Below are 18840 nucleotides of genomic sequence, written 5' to 3'. Positions count from 1 at the left end.
ACAAATTAAGTTTTTTTTTCTTCTTTTTTTTACACATTGACACTGACACTGAAAAAGGCCAAAAGTTTAGTTGTTTTTTTTTATTTCACTGAGTGAAGAGCTCAGTCTTCACATCCGACATGCAAACTAGAAGGAAAACACAAATAAAACACAAAGAAGATGAACAGCACTGTATGCAAAGAGAAATAAGCAGTTTTATTAGAATGTATAGTAGTGCTGAGGGAGACCAGTTCAAGTAGAGACTTGTTTTAAAAATATGCTTCGTTGACTATTTTTCAAACAAAATGTCTCACAAATCTGGCTAAACTGAATGCTAATGGAAGATAGCTTTTAGTCCAAAACTCCAATATATTTTACAAGGTCTGACATGCTTTTCTGTTGATCCACTGCTCTGCAGTAAGCAGACAGATTCCACATTACATTGTTCCATCAGTAAAAAAAGATCTCCTCCACTGTTTTATACCATCCTTTTTATTCTGTTAATTAAAGCAGTAAAATGATCTGTCTTTTCAGTATCAGCCTATGCAGGATTTGGAGGTTGTTTCCGTCTGGTTTTTGTGTAATATAATTTTCATGTTTATCTTTTTTTTCTCCTCTGGTAGATTATATACAGGATACCAGCTGGCTGACAGATGGTGATGCTTTTACCCATGTTCTTTTTTCCCCGTCTTTTTTTATAAAAAAAAAAATCACGAGGAAGAGAAGAAGGAAGGACAGGAACAGCTGTAGATGAGGGGACAGACAGTCGGCACTCTGGCCACTGGGTAACATGAGGGAGGAGCACCCAGCATGTGGCTTGAGGGAAAAAAAAAAAAAAAAAGATAGAATAAAATGATAATAATAAATGTGCCCTGTTAACGGTGAGAGATGCAGAGAGCTATCTTGTTAGTGATAGCAGACCTCTAAATCTTCCTAATGGTCTTCGACTCCTATCTTGTTCTTGTACCAGAACGTGAGGACTGAACAACCCCAGCAAGAAACCTCGTTGATTCCTCTAGCTGCATGAATGCGGGAGGTTTTTGTTGTCTTCAAATCCTGCGACAAAAAGTGTTCCAGTTGGATTTCTAGGGGTCAGAAAGCAGGAAAGATGCACAACACGATGAGGTTACCGGTTTGGAATTGGAGGTCTGAGTTGCTGAGAAAGAAAAAAAAGACGTCTGCTGTTACAGTCTCTTTCAGGAGGGAGACACATGCAGACACACACCTCAGTGGTATCACTAACTGACACAGAGCGCTACTTTGACCTTCTGCCCTGTTGTTATCATCCAACACCTTTCCCCTCCACTCGCTCTGTAATGTCCCCAGGCTGGATCCCTATCAAGCATTACATGTTTTCTGTCATTATAATTATGGTTTCTTTATTTTCAACTTTTTACAGATCCTGCTATTTTACACCCTGACAGGCACACACACGAACACACACACACACACACACACACACAAACTGAATTCAAGTGCATGACGCCTCCCAGCCCCTACAGTTGATCTCAGCAAATAAGGAGAAAATAAAACAATTGCAGTAATCCTTCTGCTTTGTGACAGTTTCCAGGAAACATTTGAGTCTGTGAGTGAAGCACATCTACAGCAAAGTAAAGACAAACCAAGAATTTTAGTTAATGAGTCAAAAAGAAAATCATAATAAATGAGTAAAATAGAATACAAAACACAGAAAAGTGACAGTGAATAAAAAGAGTCAATAAATAAACAAGAAACATCAGTGAATTAATTCAAATCAGTGTATTTGAGTTTGAGCTTCTGACAGAGTTTTGAAAAAAAAAAGGGAAAAAAAGAAAATCTACAAAAACTGGAATCTGCACCTGCTGTAGTATGAACAACTTTGGGTGTTAATAAAAAAAAAAACACACAAGCAAACTATAATGAGGCTATTTGAATTTTTAACTTTTTATTATTCATTTCTCCTTTTAAGGGTTTTCTTTTTAAAGGAAACTGTTCATCAAAGAGCATTTTGTTCATATATAGTTATTTTTACAGAGGAAAATACTGTACAACCTTTTTTTTTCTTCTCAAAACAATATCTGGAAGGAATATCATCTACACATATTATTATTCCCTATATTGTGATCATTTATTTCCAATGCCAAGCTCAGGAGATAATTCAATGTGTCCACTCCTCAGTTGTACATATTTGCTCAATAAAAACCAGAGGGTGGTTTGACAGATTTATAATTTAGTACTACAGTAAGTGAACATTGCTGTGAACTTAATTTGAACCACAGTCCATATTAGTGTTTTGTATTGTGGCGCCTTTTTCTGGCGCAGCGCAGTTCCTTCCTTTTTTTTTTTTTTTTTTTTCAAATTTCAAACTGTCCAATCATAGCAGAAGCAAAATAAAAACCTTTAAATAAACCACAGAACAACAATTTGTTGTCACACTAACATCTATTTGTGCATGAAAGCAAAAGTGAACTAAAACAACATATTTTAAAGCAAATTCCCTGTTAAAAGATAGATATCATTCTTTTTTTTTTTCAGACGGTAAAAATGAACCTAAAAAGTGCAATAACACCCTAGAAATTTCTCATTGGAAGGTCACATAAATATTAAATAAAAACTGTTAACAACAGGAGCTCAACCACAGCCATAGTGAATGGAAAACAAAATGCCATTGAGACATTTTCGGTCTGTACATTTTCAACATAAAACACACTCCCTGACGCTTCCTCTGTCGTCCAGCCTGCTGCATCTGGGAGACTCATCGTTTCCTCTGGTCAGTCTGATCAAACCCCCCCACCCCACCCCCCAAACCCCCCACTTAATCCGAACCGACTCGCCAGTCATAAAACATGACCTCACCTGCTTACAGATCGATATGCTTCTGACTGACAGCACAACAAAACGTTTTAATGCAAAGATGCAAAAATGGTAACAAAAATATTTTTAAATATACTCAAAACGTATCTATCATCACCGTTATCATCATGGTCAGCTAATATAAAAGTGCACTATCCACGCACAAACTTGATTCCTCCACGGGTGGGTAAAAGTACATGGGCTACTCTTGGAGTTGGTGCCAGCTGAACGTTATAAGCGAATGTCGGAGAGAACTGTTGAGGCTGCCGGCCTGCTGGATGCCTGGCCACAGCTGAAACTGACCAAACAGTTACTGGTCAATTCCCTGTTTTACTGAGAACAAAGAAAAGCATACCAAAGAGATGGGAACAAAATGTAACCCCTTTATCTCGCCATCTAATAATATTAATCAATATTAATATTAATATTATCAATAATACAGAAAAAAGATTAAATGTTTGAAACACATCCTGTTTCCCTTAGTGATTCATGTCCCTTTTTTCTATGTATCCATGGCCCTGCAGTTCACGTCGCCTGTGCCAGCAATTTCCTTTTCTATATCATCGTTCATACACACACACACACACTCACACACTTACATATATAGTTATATAGAGAGATTTGTTTTTGTTTTTCTAATGTGTTTTTTTTTCCACACACAAAACAGTGAAAAAAATGAAAATAAATTAAAGTCAAACATGCACGCACACAAAAAGACTGATGTGTAGTAAAATGCTTTACATTGCTGCCCCACGTGTAAAACAGGGCCTAACTCTGTGTGTCTCCGTTCATATTTTTTAATGCATAATTGAATTAATAATGTTGGTCATCTTGTAAACATCATGATAAATCATTTTGGGCCGTCATTTTCTCAACGCTGCTGTTGTTTTGTTGTTGTCATCTCAAGTCTCTAAGCATGATGAATGAGGCCACTTTCATTTGAGTTAATTCATAGTACACAGGATTTTTCTGCAGTTCCCACAGTCACTGTTGGTTTGTCTTTTTTATGGGTCAGCATCTTGCTTTTCCAACAGGGAAGTATCAGTGTGGTTAACGGAAGCTTCAAAACTCTCGCAGTTGTCCTTTTCACCATCGGGCTCTGCCATTGAATCATCATTTGAGTCAGTGTTGAGATCATCTTCTGCCTCTTCCTCGTCCTCTTCTTCATCCTCTTCCTCAGCATGTGCCTCCTCCTCTGGCGACATGTCATCTTCAGCCTCTCCGGATGTTCCTGTGGTGTCATCCTGAACTGTTTGCAGACCGAGCAGGGGAGCAGAATTGAGGCCCAATCGTGCTGCATTGTGGGGGATCTTCTTGCTGAGGTCCAGCGAGTCGCTGAGACCCAGACCGGCTGCGTTCTTCAAGAAGAACAGTGAGCTGCTGGTGTCGGTGCCCAGGTTGAGGGAGCTGTCCAGGCTGATGGAGGACAGCTGGTATGAGTGGTTATAGTCAGAACTGATGCCACCCGTCTGGTAGAGCATGGAGGGAGCACTGCTGTTAATATGGTGGGGCAACCCGTGGAGGCTACCAGGTGAGGAAGTAGAAAGAACCATGGAGGAAGGAGGGACCGCCACCACATTTCCTGTCAGGCGGTGCGCCCCTTCCTGCTTTGGTGACACAGATGGGATCTCACCTCGCTCTTGCTTCTCATGCTTTCTCTTATGGGAGTCCATCTGGGACATACCCACCACCGTGTGTTTACACTCAGGGAAGGTGCAGTGGAAGTGTGAGCACTTGAGCTTATATTTGCAGTCAGGAACTTCACAGTCCACACTGGAGCTGTACTGGCAGAATCCAGCAGCACTGATCACATCTTGCTTGCCATGGTGCTTGCGGTGGGCCGTCACCTTGGTGCTGTCAGTGCAGCGGAAGCCACAGCGCAGACAGTGGAAGTGGGTGCTGTTGCCAGAAAACTGGCAGTCAGGGAAGTTGCAGCTGAGCGAGGATTTGAAGCGTTTGAAGTCATCCAGGACCAGGTTGTCCACACGGTCATGGTGCTGCGCATGTTTGTACATGTGGGTGCGACCACAGAACTTGTAGCCACAGTTCTCACGAGTGCAGTGGTAGTGGGTCACCTTCAGAGAAAACTGGCAGCTCGAGTCCTTGCAGTTCTCGTACAGGTCATAGCGTCGGAAGCCCTCCAGCATCATCCCTTCGTCCAGCATCTTACGTGATGAGGCTGTCTTGCGGCGCTTGCCATATGGTGACATGTCCTCGATGATCCAGAAGCGCTTCTTTGCACCAGTGGCTGTGGGAATGGAGATGGTGTTGCCTGGAGAAAAGACGGAAGGAGATTAAAGATTAATCAATCGGTATACAAAGTAAAACCCACAAACTACAAGGAAATTAGTGTCCGGGTTAAAACTCTTGTGTTAAACTTGACTCAGCCTGAAGTGGTTCACAGCTGAGTAAGCACAGAGAGCCACAATTTATTTATTTTTTTCTAATTTCTAATTCCCAGAATGATTAAAGGAGGGGGAAAATGATAAATTGACTGTGGAACATGACACTTTTACAGGGTGTCTCCAGCCTCCAAACAGAGACGGAGCTGTGAGTCTTAAGCAACCCTCTTCTCTCCTTGTTGTTTTATGAGGGGCACCCACCTTTTGCAACACCCTGGGGTCACTGCTAATGATGTGATCCCTGTTCTGCGAGACAGCAAGCAGTGGGTCTCGATAAAACTTGAGGCGTGATTAAAATAAGAAGCTGCTGATGCAGCCTTGTTAATGGAAACTAAACAAGGCCCAGGCTTCATAGAACAGGTGCTGGATTTACTGCGCTATCTCTTTATAATAGTAATGCCAAAGATGAAAGCACACACGAAGGTGTACTTGAAGCAATTCAACATATTTTTGTTCTAACTGTAATGTTCCATCGTTTCCACATAAATGTTCTCTTTTTGCATGCCTCTTATTTTTTTCATCTCTCCATTACAATAATGAAGAGAAAGGCTGGATCACACAGTTAAATGCTGCACAGAACTCAGTAACTTAGAGTGACAGCTGCAGTGTTGGTTTGCGCCGGGGATAAGTACCTGCAGCATCCTGCACTATAGGGACGTCATTTTTAACCGGAGACGGAGTGGCAATGATGGGGCTGAAAGCTGGTGTGTTGGTTGGCATGACAACACTCCGAGTGGCTCCCAGAGAGGCGCTGAGCAGAGAGTATGACAGACAGGATGGAGAGAGGAGGTATGGGAGTGAGGGGAGAGCAGGTCGGAGAAGAGCAGGAGAAAGGGATGGGGCCTGGGACTGGAAGCCAGGCTGAGGAGCGGAGGGAAGAGGTGGTGGTGGTGGTGGTGGAGGAGGGGAGGAAGTAGGTGCATTTTGGGTAGCGCTAGTGTCAGCAGGGGTGGTAGGAGCAGAAGTGGTGGCGGGGCAGCCTTGTCCTGGAGAGACAGGTTGACCAGAAGGGGTGAAGGACAGGCGAGAAGGGAAAAAACACGTACACAAAAACAGGGGCAAAATCACACATGCGCACACACCCACGCGCGCACACACACACACACACACACACACCCACAAGGATGGGAGGTAAAAAGGGAAAGATAAAAGATAAGAGAATGATACAAAATGAGGCCCATTCAAGACAAGTAACCCAAACACCAGCCAAAACGACAATGATGAGAGTAGTTGATAATATTGGCAACAAGTGAAGAAATGTGAAAATCATAGCCAGGCTTAGCTTTTGTAAAAACAGAGAAGAATCTGTTCAGTAGGTTTGAGAAAAAGAGGCAGTTTTTAATTTCCTGTCATTTCTCCCACAATCCAACCGACTAAAAGTGCTAAAGTAGACATATAGCCACAGGGACGAGGATCTCTGGCCAAAGGAAAATGTGATAAGCTCCATTCAGAGCAATAACTCAGACCACTGATGTACAGAATGGAGGTTTCATTGCGATGACCAAGCAAACTGCAAAATGTCTCACTCAGAACATAAGAAAACAGCATTGTCATCAACCTCGTATATTATGACTAATGTGTCTATTGATTTTTAATTCAAACTACTGAATCTTGAAATGCATGATTGAGGAATATGTGAAATGACTGGCTTTCTTAGTGTAGTTTGTGAGTGTGAACTGAGTAAGACAGAGTAGACAACCAGTATTCATCTTGAGACTGAATACACTTTAAGGTCAACATGCTGACCTGGGCTTTCAGGGCTATTTTACTTATTCTCACCTGCTGGGGAGCTATCGTTGCCTACAGGTGTGCTGGTGCAGCTTCGGTCCTGGTTGGAAGACTCAGATGAGAGGCCTAAGGGGCTTCCTCCTCCCATGTAGTCCATATAGTCATCAGTCTCATCAATGACAGCAGAGGAGAAGCTAGAAGTGATACCATGCTGGGCCCCCATGGGCCCAGACACTAAACTGGTTGCATGCTGCATCTCGTCTGGCCTCTGGCCGAGTGGCATCACCTGGAAAACAAATCATCTTTACTGTAAAGGAACATCTGAAACAAATGACTTGGGATATAATGAGTCATTCATGCAGGCGTTGGCTCTTGGCTTAAAAACAAGAATTTCTCAAGATGTCAAAAGTATTTTAGGTCTGTCACATGACAGCTACAAAAGAAGTAAAAGAAACAAACAAAACTAGAATATCAACATGTTTATATACAGTACATAACGTGCTCCAGAGCTTAAGTGAGGAAATTGTGCTCAATCCAGCGTGACAAACATATACCAAAGAATGTCATGACCAATTTGTTGTTGACTGGTGTGACAGGATGTGAGTGGTACTCTCTTTTTTACAGAGAAACACTAAATGAACACAGTCTTTCCCTGAATCTGAGTCGTTGAACAGGAAACAAAACGTTAAAAGTCACGCAGACACACATTATTAGTCTTAAGCTTTAAAGAAATATTGCACATTCCCATCTCTAAGTGAAAGGGTGTGTGAGGTACTTGAGTTTTGTTTGTGTGTTTGTACCTGGGACGGAACTCTGTCGAAGTTCTTCCCCAGCATTCGCCTCATGTGTTTGCGTGCGTGCGAAGTCATCTGATGCTTGAGCAGGAAGGAGAACTGGCAACCCTCTCGGATGCAGTGGAAGTGGCTGTTGACTTGGTTATACTTACAACCTGCCAAAGAGAAAACAGTGACAGCTGTACACTCTCAATTTGCAGATTAATTTGTCTTTGGCTCATTGCAAGGCATCCAAAAGCAGCTCAAGCGCTAAAGGCAATATTATCAGTGTGAGGGTGTTGTGATTAGATCAAACACAACGTGAAATATTTTTAGTTTTTCTTAATTTCATGATATAGCTCTGACAAAAGAGGGGTTGGGTTTCAAAGTGTTTCTCAGTGTACATGTAGGAGGAATATTAGATCACTGGTGTCACACTGTGCAAGTCAAGGCTTCTGTGCACTAAACCTGTGGAGCTCTTTTATTACACTGACATGCTTTATTCAATTAGGAATTTACATAAATAAATTCTCATTTTCTGTGGGCCAATAATGCACACATCCCTGCAAACCAAAGTAAATATACGATTATTACCATATTAAATTCATTTCTCAAAGTATCTCCATTGTCATTCCTCCTTTTGTTCTGCATTGTTCTACTGTCTGCTTCACAGTCTTATGTTCTTTTCTCTTGTTTTAACCAGTCTAGCTCTAATTGCTTTATGATTTCAAATTAAATGATTGTTTCGTTTTGTGCCTGTTAATCAAATACCATTATATAAAAGCAGGCAGAAATAATTGAAAGAGTAACATGCTGGGCAGGTGTTAGCATGCAAGTAACCATGGTGCCCAGTTTAAGAGAAAAACATGTCTGTGTCATCAAATAGCTTTTGCACACACAGTGTTTTAGACACGCAAAGTTGAGCAAATAACAGTAACCCCTGTGACACAGAGGCCCCTTTGTGAGACAGAAACCAGGTAACATCATCAGTGGTGTTCAGTTTAATGTTGCTGCCATGGATACTGGCAACCCATCAATTCTTTATGACTGGAGTGCTGGCGATGGTAATCCTTTCTGTTTCTCCCCCAGCCTGAACAATACAGTTGGCAGATCAGGCTGGGGACAAAAAACAGCTGTTTAGGGCCTGGTTTTGTTTGCTTTGTTTCTGTGTTCTGAAAAGCTTGTGTAACCGCCTGAAAAAACAGATCACTTTTAATTCATTTCTGTGTGATGGCAGCAGTGGCTGTGAGGTGCAGCTTCACAACACAAACAGGCTAAACCAGACAAGCCAGATAATTAACAAACACAAACCTAATTGCTCATTTCTGACAGGGGCAAAAGAAAGAGGAAAACAACCTGGATGTGATTGCCCTCTTTGCTCATATAGTAGTACAGGCAAGACTTCCTTTGGGACTTGAGGTGCCATTGTGAATATGCAAAATGCAGCGGCAAAAAATACGAGGCAGTCTTGTTTCATGCCTCTTAAACCACTCACAAAGCACAACATTGTGTTTGCCAACACTGGTCTCTCTCCCTTTGTAAACATAGAATATCCTCTTGCAAAAGCCAGTATAAATCAATCTACATATCTTTTAGTGTAACACCTTTAATCCACATATCTCCCTTGGCAAAATGTCATGTCATTTTGGGGAAACAGGAGGCAACCAGGCCTACATGTATACAGAGGGAACTTTATTCTTACCCAGCCTTCCACACTCCTCCCTCTTGGTAAAATATTTGAAGCCGTTGGCAGCGCGGCGCTCTGCTTTCTCGTGCTTCTTGACGTGCCATGGCAGCTTGGTGGTGATGTTGGTGACAAAGAAGCAGCCAGGCCGCAGACAGTGATAGTGGCCCCTCATTCTAAACTCGCATTGCTGCAGTGGAGACAAATAATTTCACAATTTCATATGTTGAACATGGTGAATGTTTAAAAAGCTAAAGAAACTAATTAAATTCATTTGATATGTCTTGTTTGAAAAGTTTATATTTACACTACAGAAATTCAATAAATACATAATAGTAATATTCTGAATATCCCACATCTCTAACTACGTTAATTTTCCAGGCTTCTCACAAACACCTCTCCTCTCTAACATGTCTGTACACCGCCATCTGTTTGTGAGGCCCAGATCCCAGGGGACTGGGCCAAATAAGATCTGCTCAGTTCAGGAGACGGAGACTAAAGGGAGAAAGAAGGGGAGTAGAAGGGAGGGGAGACTTTTTGTGAGAGGGGTGATTTTCGACACATTAATGAATTCATTTAAACCGTTTTCCAAATACGGGCCCATGAGAGCAGGCAGGGGCTGCCATTTAGGTTTCATTTGGAAAGCATTCCCCTGATTTTTGCCCTATTCCAGACAGCCTTGTTTACTGTGCAAGTGACAATGATTTATTGGGTAATATCAGCTAAATTGGCCTTTTCTGAGAGGAGAATGCGGCAGTCAAAATGACATCATTGACATATAAACAGGCATTACTGGGGAGAGTCGACTGTCTTTCCCAGAAGAGATGGAAGACGGGGAGCAGTGGTTGTGAAAGCCTTGAGTCAAATAACCTCAAATACTGGTCTAATAGATAGCATACTTCATGCTTAGAAACCTCTGGGAGGTGACAGTCAGACAGTTCCTTGCTGAGTTATCAAACCTCTCTCACCTGGTTGGGACAGAGACACTGAAGAGAGTAGTAGGAAAACTGGTCACGGACATTGACCAGGTTGTTGTTGGGGTTGATGTGGTCCAAACAATGGGACTCTGCCTTCCCAGAGGTCTTGCACACATACTTGCAGTTCCCGAACAAGCAGTGGAAATGGAACTTGTTTGAGTACTTGCAGTCGGTAGCCAAACACGGATCACTGGATAAATGAAAATGGAAAATACGGTTTAATCAGCTCTTGTGGAAAAATCAAAAAGCAGCACATTAATTTGATCATAAGTCCCATTCTTTTCACATACTTTTCCTGGAACTGCAGAAAACCAGGTTTGACTTGTGGCTTAGCATTCTCCAGAGAGGTGGTGGCCAGAGGGGAGTTAGCTGGCAGGTTGGGCATTGAGGCCGGCATCTGAGGGATGCTGCCGGTCAGCTGCTTCCAGGCCAGCAGGGAGGGAGGAGGAGAGCTGTAGCCGCCAGAAGATGTGAGCTGTGCCACATCCATAGAGGGATTGTTGGCCATAGAGACAGGGGTGACAGGGCCTGCCTCACTGGATTCCTTGCCGTCAGCAAATGGAGGCTCCGACTTCACTTTTAAGGTGGCTCGGAGGTGGAAGCTGAAAGACAAGATCAAAGCTCATTTTTGTAATTATGAATAAAACAAAAACATGAGTAAATTCCGAAAGTGAACCAGTCTGACACTCACTTAGCATGTTTTATGGCCCCATCCACAGTGCTGAAGAGTGCGCCACAATCCTCCACCAGGCAGTGAAAGTGCACTTTCTGAAGGAAGTCACACTGAGCCTCACAGAAGTCATCGGTGTCAAACCTTTACATAGACGGATTGGAAAAAACTGTATGTTGACTTTCCTCCCAAACATCAACAAAGAGGACAACAGGTTCAACTTCTCATCTGACAGTAAATGCTTTCGGGCCTGACATACTGTAACCCATGCCAAATTCCAGCAAGATCAGATTCTTTATGTTTCAGGGGGTTTCCAGTTATACAGTGAAGTATGTGAGGAATAGTATTTACAGGAAAGGACCTCAAAGAGACAGAGTTGTCTAACAGACTCTTTTTTTCATTATCAAAATGAATAAGCAATGTTTTTTCTTTATTTCGTTTTCTTTATTTCTTTCACCTGCGAAGGTATGTCCTCCAAATCTCTGAGGGTTTTTCTGGCTGGGGCCTCTTCAGCACTCTGTTCAGATACTGTGCTGCCTCAGAAGTGTCGTTGCCCTGGCCTCCCTCCAACTCCGTCTTCAGATTCATGGCATTGAATAGGGCAGGGTTCACCTGTGACATCTAACAAAATACAGCACATAAACCACCAGCCGTTGGGTTAGGAGCGCACTTGTAATCATCGGCTCTTGCATATGTTAGTGACAGTGTGACAATAAACAAACACATATGTAAAGGATTTGGCAAAGCAAAAAAGAGCAGCTACAATTACAAACATCCAGGCTTTTGCTTGAGTTCAAGCCAAGCATATTTGCTAAGCATTCTCTGGGGGCATTTGTTAACCCTTTTATGTGATGTGATGGCTTAAACCAAAACCCAAAAAGTCTGACATTCCAACAGCTGAGTTGTTTCACAACTCCACTGTCTGTTTTCAGTGACTGCAACCCTGAAGTTAAGGTGTCCCACTGTAGGGAAACGTTTAAAGGACATACAAAGTGTGTATGTGGAGGGGAAGTATATATTGGATGAGAGGAGGTTTTGATCAGTTGGTGAGAGTAGAAAAAAGTGAAGACTGATCTGCCATCACATCATGAATGTGATGGAAACCACCCAGCCCATTTGCATCAGTCAAACAAGATCTATGACAAAGACAATGTCCATTTTAATCTTGAGAAAAACATACACACATTTAAATTTCCATACGCTAACATTTAGACTTCTTAAAAAATGAGGGCAGCGCCTCTTGTTTTTCCTCCTCTGACTTTTTAATCAAATAATTTATAAACTCTATAAATAAATGTAGAGTGAGGCAGTGAAGAAAAAGTATAAAGGGGGAGAAAAAATGGACGGCGAGTTCAGAACAGCTCATCAAAAAACAAACATCTCTATATATCTGGCATGGCACCCAGCTACTGCTTCATTATATTAATTTGTGAGAGGTGCAGTGAAAATTACACCGTATGAAAAATGGTTGGAAAATTTAAATGATACAAACTCATCTTATTAGCAGTGAAACATTAAAAAACAAACAGGCCCCTCCGTGTCCCGCTAATTTATCTTGGGATGAAAGGCGTTTGATGGATGGATCTTACCTTATTCATAAGCGAGGATAAAAGAGATGTATTCCCCGGTACAGGGTGTCCGTTTGATTCATTACTGGAACAAGGAAAATTAACAATGTTTAGTCAAGATTTGCATGAGAACAGTAAATATTACTATTTATCACACAAGGTGTGCAATATAATGAAAAAGAAAAATGCTGTCTTCTTAAGAAATAGGATCTACTGTAGGGCGGAGGGAAGATTGGTGTTGAAGGATTATGTAAATACCATTCTTCCACAAAAATGGAGGAATATTATGACAAACAGCTGTGGATATAGCCATGGCTGCCATACTTAGAGAAAAGATCAATCAATCAAATAACATTATTTCCGGTATACCTGTGGTCTTTCTTGCTCAGGTCCAGGCTGTGTTCCTGTGCAGAGTCTTGGGAAGCCCCAGAGTTGGCATCCACTGGCTCCTGCTTCACTTGAACCAGACTGAACTGGCTGGCTGAACCCAACTGCCCATTCCCTGAGGATCATGCAAGAGATGCGGAGAAGAAAGGAGACAACAAAGTTATTGTTGGTCAGCATTATTACCCCATGACGAGATCCAATCTGACTTCTGTCCTGGCCCGAAAAGAATACTCCGAGTGATAATTATTGTGAAATTATGTCAGGCCGTCAAGCCTTTTAAATGATGATTGAGAGGCGGGAGATATGAGGGAAAAAGACTCCTTTTTCTGCAGCAGTTGTCACAACTCATTTGCCAGGCTGCCTCTTAACTGGTCATTAAGTGAGATGCTAATGCTGAGGGAAAGTGGCAGTCTCAGATTGGCCACCCCCTCCCTTCCCACCTTCCCAGGCTCCTTGTTGGCCTGACAACGGACGGCGGCCATTGCCACTGAGCGTGCCCACAAGGAACAGGGGTGCTATGTCGGTCAGATTGGAGCTGACAGCCAATCAGATTGGTTCAAATAGCGTGACCTCTCGATCACAGTCTGCTCCAAATAGGTATTCAGTGAATGCTAGGAGTGTGCACAAGTGAGCTGAATTGAAATAAATAAACACCAGGGGACAACCTGAGGTAAAAATGCTGACAGGAAGGTGATTTCTGCCCCCCTCCCAATCCCAAGGGGCTGAAATATTAATTTGCCCTGGGGCTATACAGAGAAAGCAGAGCTTCTGGCTGACAATAAGTGGTGGGTTATCTTAAAAAATATATGTGAGTGGGAGGTATGATGGCTGTGGCATAGCCTCTGAGACACTAAAACTGGAGTGCACCAGAAGCCTTTATTGGTTTGGTGAGAAATCTCTTGTTTAGGAATCAGGCCTGGTGTTGAAGAATAGTGACAGGCAAGGTCATGGGCAACCAAGTGTGCGTCCCCTTAGCCGCCCTCAGCCTGGTAAAGATCTTTTAATTTTCATTGCAAGAGAATAAGACAACAAAAAAACAAGACCATCCTACATAAGGATAAGGGGAAACCAAGCAGAGCCCCCCCCCCCCCCCCCCCCCCCCCCCTTGCTACAAGATGACCCAGAGACATATCAGACAGAATAGGAGCGGAAAAGCCAGTCTTGGGCCCTGTCAGCTGAAAGCTAGGAGATGGGGAAGTGTCAGTGTCAGTTCTGTTTGACAAAGACTGAGGTTGGAGGGGCTGGGGGGTGGGGCAGGGGTGGAGCAAAAAGGAAAACAACAGTCAAACAGTTTTGTGTCTGGTTCGAGGTCACTGAATGCTTACCAAGTCCATGTCCAGCCCCCCCGACTTGTTAAGAGTATACCCAAAATTAACTAGCCAGACAAATCCTGCCTTGTCATTGACAATTACATCAACTCTCAGACAAAATGAGAGCACATTACATCAAGAGCAGTCACTCAGTGTATGATCTACAAATAATTACCAGACTGACTACAATGTTACTTCACTAAATCAGAACAGAAGTTTACTGTTTAAGGTGGATCACATTGAAAAAAAATACTCTTTCCCTTATGCACTTCATGAATTTTAATATTTTTTATTCACTTCCTAAGAAGCGAGAACAAATGAGTTTGACTCAAAGCAGCTTCTTTCTGGAAATTATCCAGGAATAATGTACCACCATGTAATTACTCCGGATAAGATACAGAGCTTGTGAAAGATCATTTGTACTGTGTGTCTAATTAGTAAACCCTTCAAATGCTTGAATCTCTGGGAAAAACACTTAGGGGTAAATTAGAGCGGAACATTAATAAAAAAGAAAAGAAAAAAGAAAAACAACACTACTGACAAATACTGAAGGCAGAAACAGGATAAATGTGCAATTCACCGCAAAAGGGACTAAGTTTCACAACCGATACAGAAAATAAACACTGAAAAATAGCCACAAACAGAATGACTTTTCTCACACCTTTTTGTCAGAGAAGCAAAAACCACTTCCTCCTAGTTTTAGCCCCAAATGTCCTGTTCACACATTTTATGAAGCAAATATGAGAAACAAAACCACAGCTACCCCTCCATCCTGTGTCTGCATCAAGTTTTACAAAGAAAAAACCTATGTGATTGAAAATGAGGAGTTTATTTTAAACCATTTATTTCCCCACATAGAGAACTTAGTTGCACTTTGAGTGAGCTAGTGAAACGAGTGGTGAAGACACCATCTGTGGAGGCCCCACCCTCAGCGGGGGGGGCTTCCCAGTATTCAGGCTACCTGCTGGAAGCCCAGAGGTGGAGCTCAGCCTGACAGCCTGGGCTCAGCTCAGCTCCCTGGAGCAGATGCCCCAGCTCTCTCCCTGGGTCTGTCCTGCTCCAGGAGCACCACCAGGAATTGTAATCCTTCCCAGTCCCAGCATCCGGAGCAGTCCCATTTAAAATCCATATCACACCTGCTCAAACTAAGAAACTACTCTAATTGAATGCCACACCATGCTCTGCAGTGCTTTATCAAAACTAAATAACTTTATTTCCATTTCCAGGGGCTTTGTTTAGAGCAATATGATAAACATAGACGTGTCAATTACCTCCAAAATTTATATGAGTTATGTTTATGCTAAACGGATTCTGACATGTTTTTGTGGAAACAGAAGGTTTCTAGAAATCCAAAAGGTGTGTATTTGCTGATGCATGCAAGTGTGTCTGTCTTGTATCAAAGCCTGTTCCTTCGCTCTGGTGGATTGAGTTATTTCTGCCTCAGTGATTTCTGTGTTTTTTTTTTTTTTTTATCAGTTTGCATAGAGGATACCAAAAAATCTTTCTTTTTTTTTTTGTTCTTGCAATTTCTGACTTAATTTCATTCCACCTCCATTTGCTTGGAACGGGCGCAGACAGAGATAAGAGACCAATGATGAGGAAACATGTTCGACACAAGCCCCAAGAGCCCCCACTCTGAACATCATAAGAGACTTTTACAGGCTCTACTCTCCCCTGTCAGCGCATTTATCTCCAAATGGATTGTGGGTATCTAACAAACGATCAACACAATAACAAGGCCAGAGCAGAGGACCATGCCTCCGGTATGTCCCTTTAAGCCTGAAAGCAGTGATTCTTCTGCCTTTCTCTCCGCTTTGGGATAGTTACAGGGATGACCTCTGAGTGCACTCTCCCTGCTCTGTCCACACACAGAAAAAAGGCTGAAGCCTTGCACACACACATGTACTTTACTCGCTCTGGATATCAATTGGCTCAAATTGTCAGCGCTTGCTTTATGTTGACGCTTTAGTCCCCAAATATAATATAATTAAACAAGCAAAGGTAGTTCTGATAATATCTTCTTTCTTCATTTGACCTAAATCTATTCAATTTGGGATTTTTTTTTTATGTAGAAATGCTCATTTTCTGGTGTGTAATATAGAAATATTTTAGACATACCTGTGTCCGGGTGGATGGAGGGCTTCAGGGCAGCAGCTGCCAGTCTGGCCATCATGGGTGATATTAGACCCTTGCTGGCAGAGATCTTCTCCATAATGGAAGAGGTGGCAAAGGAGGCTGGGGTAGATGCCATGGCTGCATCTCCTGCCACAGTGGAGCAGCCTTGGCTCAGTGAGTCAGTGGGCATGGAGTGGCCCCCAGAAGACGTGGCTGATATCAGGCTAGCGGCTGGTGCAGGAGGCTGAAGAGGCAGTCTAGGCATAAGGTGGAAGAATGGGTTGGAGGTGGCCAGAGTGCTGTTGGAATGAGCAAGGCCCACTGGCATGTTGCTTGGTAGGGCCTGAGTCAGCAGATTCGACATGCGTTGGCCGGTGCTGGCCAGCGATGGTGTAAGCTTGAGGGCGTGGCCCGACATAGAGGAGGAGACAGCGGTGGTGGGTGTGGTCATCAAGTGCGGTACAGTGGTGGACTGCTGAGTTGTAGGTGAAGCGCTCAGGCTGGAGTTCTTGCTGCTGATGGTTGAAAAGTCCATCAGGTCATCATTACTGGATTCCTCTGGCTCATCCTTTGGAGCCAGGAAGGTGGAAGTGAGGCCCACGACTCCGGAGGAGCGAATGTGCCGACGCTCATGTTTGCGTTTGTGGGAGGTCATCTGACTGGTGGAGGTAAAGGTGAAGCCACAGCCTGAGCGGATACAGTGGAAGTGGTTGGTGGCTTTGCTGTACACGCAGCCCTCATACTTGCATTCCTCATACTTATAGAACTTCTTGAAGCCATCTTTGGCATAGGCATCATCCTTGATGTGGTAGCTCTTGTGCTTCTCAATGTCACACTTGTTCTTGAAAGTAAAAGTGCAACCTGGACGTCTGAGGCCATAAAATAAAGAAAAAACACAATTGGGTGTGTTGCTTTGTTACAAAACCACCTCAGTATCGCAGTACAGACAGGAGACATGGAGAGGATCACAATGGAGGAATGACAACAGGCACAGTTCAGTGACACAACAGCAACGCAATGGCATGTCACCAGGTACAACTTTGGCCAGAGAAACTTAAATTAATCAACATTTTTTGTGGATTGAATATGTTTTTTATGTTTTCATCTAAACTGTGATTCCAGTTGGGATATCACTTTGGTCTTCTGTTATTCTTCTAAAGATAGTTGCTTATATTTTTCTGATACTGACTTGTTTGCTCCCCCCCCCCTCCTCCTCCACACACACATACACACACATACACACACACTAATGCGCTGTGATTTTACCAAAGCACAAAAAAACAGAACAGTGGAGCAACTTCCACTGCCTGAGGTCTTCTCACCTGCAGTGGAAGTGCGTCGTTTTCTGCCCATAGAATTGACACCCGACTGTGCCGCAGTCCTCAGTGGCACGAAATCTCTGGAAACCATCATTGATCAGCTGGGCATTCTTTTTATGGAAGTTCTCATGAGTCATGACATCTGAGGTGCTGGTGTACACCTTGCTGCACCCCACCTGTTAAGTGGAGATAAAACAGGGTAATGGAAAATAAGGTCTGATCTCAGAGCATGCATGTGAGTTTCAGTTTGCAATAATGGTTTGAAGAAAGCCGTCTTCTGAAAGGCTGTGCTTTAAAAAGATCTGATATACTGTACAAGCTATATAGAGGAGAACTCATTGTGGTTAAGAAAATGCTAGTGGCCTAGAAATGCATAGAACAAGGCTGTTTTCTCACATTCAAGATTTAATTTGTGGTAATGCACATGCAAGCATTATGCGTTTCATACCAAACCCGTGAATTGGAAACAATCTTTGTCATCATTGTGACAATTGGAAAGAAGTAACTGAAAGAGGTAGAAGTCACAGAACGCGGCTGAAACTACAGTACCTTCCTGGCAAAGCAGCCTTTTAGAAAGTGAAATTCATATTAGGAGCGTGACGGTGGCAACAAACTTACTGTAACTCTGAGAACAAATTTCAGAAGTGGAGGGGGCAGAGGAAAAGACACAGGACTAAGATGACTGTCTTAGTCTTTAGTTTAAAACCTTCTGGTACTAACAAGTCCCCAGAGCTAACAAAGAGGAGAAAAAACAGGTAATGTTTGAATTAAAAGCAGCGATTGTATATCATCTGTGGCACCTTTCCGCCACACAAACCGGGAAACTTCTCCATATTGAGTCAAACAATGAAAAAAATGCCACTCTGTTCTTTTTCCCCCTAAATCAAGGGAGCCGATGCCAACATCTGCACGTTCTCAGGGACTGTTAAAACAAGGGCTGAAATATCCTAATAACAATTACGCTGTTAGAGGGGTATAAAGAAGTATATAACTTAGGCCATCCCCTGCTGTACTGCTGCCCTGCCGATGAGAAAGCTGTCGGTACAATGACACATTGAAAATAAGCAGATGTAAAAAAATTAAACAAATCCAGAAG

General features: G+C 42.8%; 1 protein-coding gene across 6 annotated transcripts in view; it reads right to left on the bottom strand.

Moving 5' to 3' along the window:
- Nucleotides 1-2774: 2774 nt before the first annotated feature.
- casz1 (castor zinc finger 1) overlaps nt 2775-18840 on the bottom strand; it is a 70969-nt gene continuing 54903 nt past the window's right edge. For 4 of the 6 annotated variants that reach the window (XM_072366221.1, XM_072366220.1, XM_072366218.1 and 1 more), the window contains 13 exons: nt 17748-17920; nt 16429-17294; nt 12983-13115; nt 12635-12698; nt 11503-11666; nt 11067-11189; nt 10666-10977; nt 10367-10565; nt 9417-9588; nt 7742-7890; nt 6993-7227; nt 5846-6199; nt 2775-5083 (listed from right to left, as the gene is read on the bottom strand). In XM_072366221.1, the coding sequence (XP_072222322.1) occupies nt 3816-5083; nt 5846-6199; nt 6993-7227; nt 7742-7890; nt 9417-9588; nt 10367-10565; nt 10666-10977; nt 11067-11189; nt 11503-11666; nt 12635-12698; nt 12983-13115; nt 16429-17294; nt 17748-17920 (4212 nt within the window). In that variant the 3' untranslated portion in view covers nt 2775-3815. The remainder of the gene's footprint in view (nt 5084-5845; nt 6200-6992; nt 7228-7741; nt 7891-9416; nt 9589-10366; nt 10566-10665; nt 10978-11066; nt 11190-11502; nt 11667-12634; nt 12699-12982; nt 13116-16428; nt 17295-17747; nt 17921-18840) is intronic. The other 2 variants (XM_072366222.1, XM_072366223.1) reach the window with 1 other exon arrangement.

This window comes from Leuresthes tenuis, unplaced genomic scaffold, assembly GCF_036924035.1.
Source record: "Leuresthes tenuis unplaced genomic scaffold, fLeuTen1.0.hap1 SCAF_16, whole genome shotgun sequence".
Classification (NCBI taxonomy): Eukaryota; Metazoa; Chordata; class Actinopteri; order Atheriniformes; family Atherinopsidae; genus Leuresthes; species Leuresthes tenuis.
The sequence above is the reverse complement of the archived record's forward strand: the minus strand, read 5'-3'. Positions and strand labels throughout refer to the sequence as shown.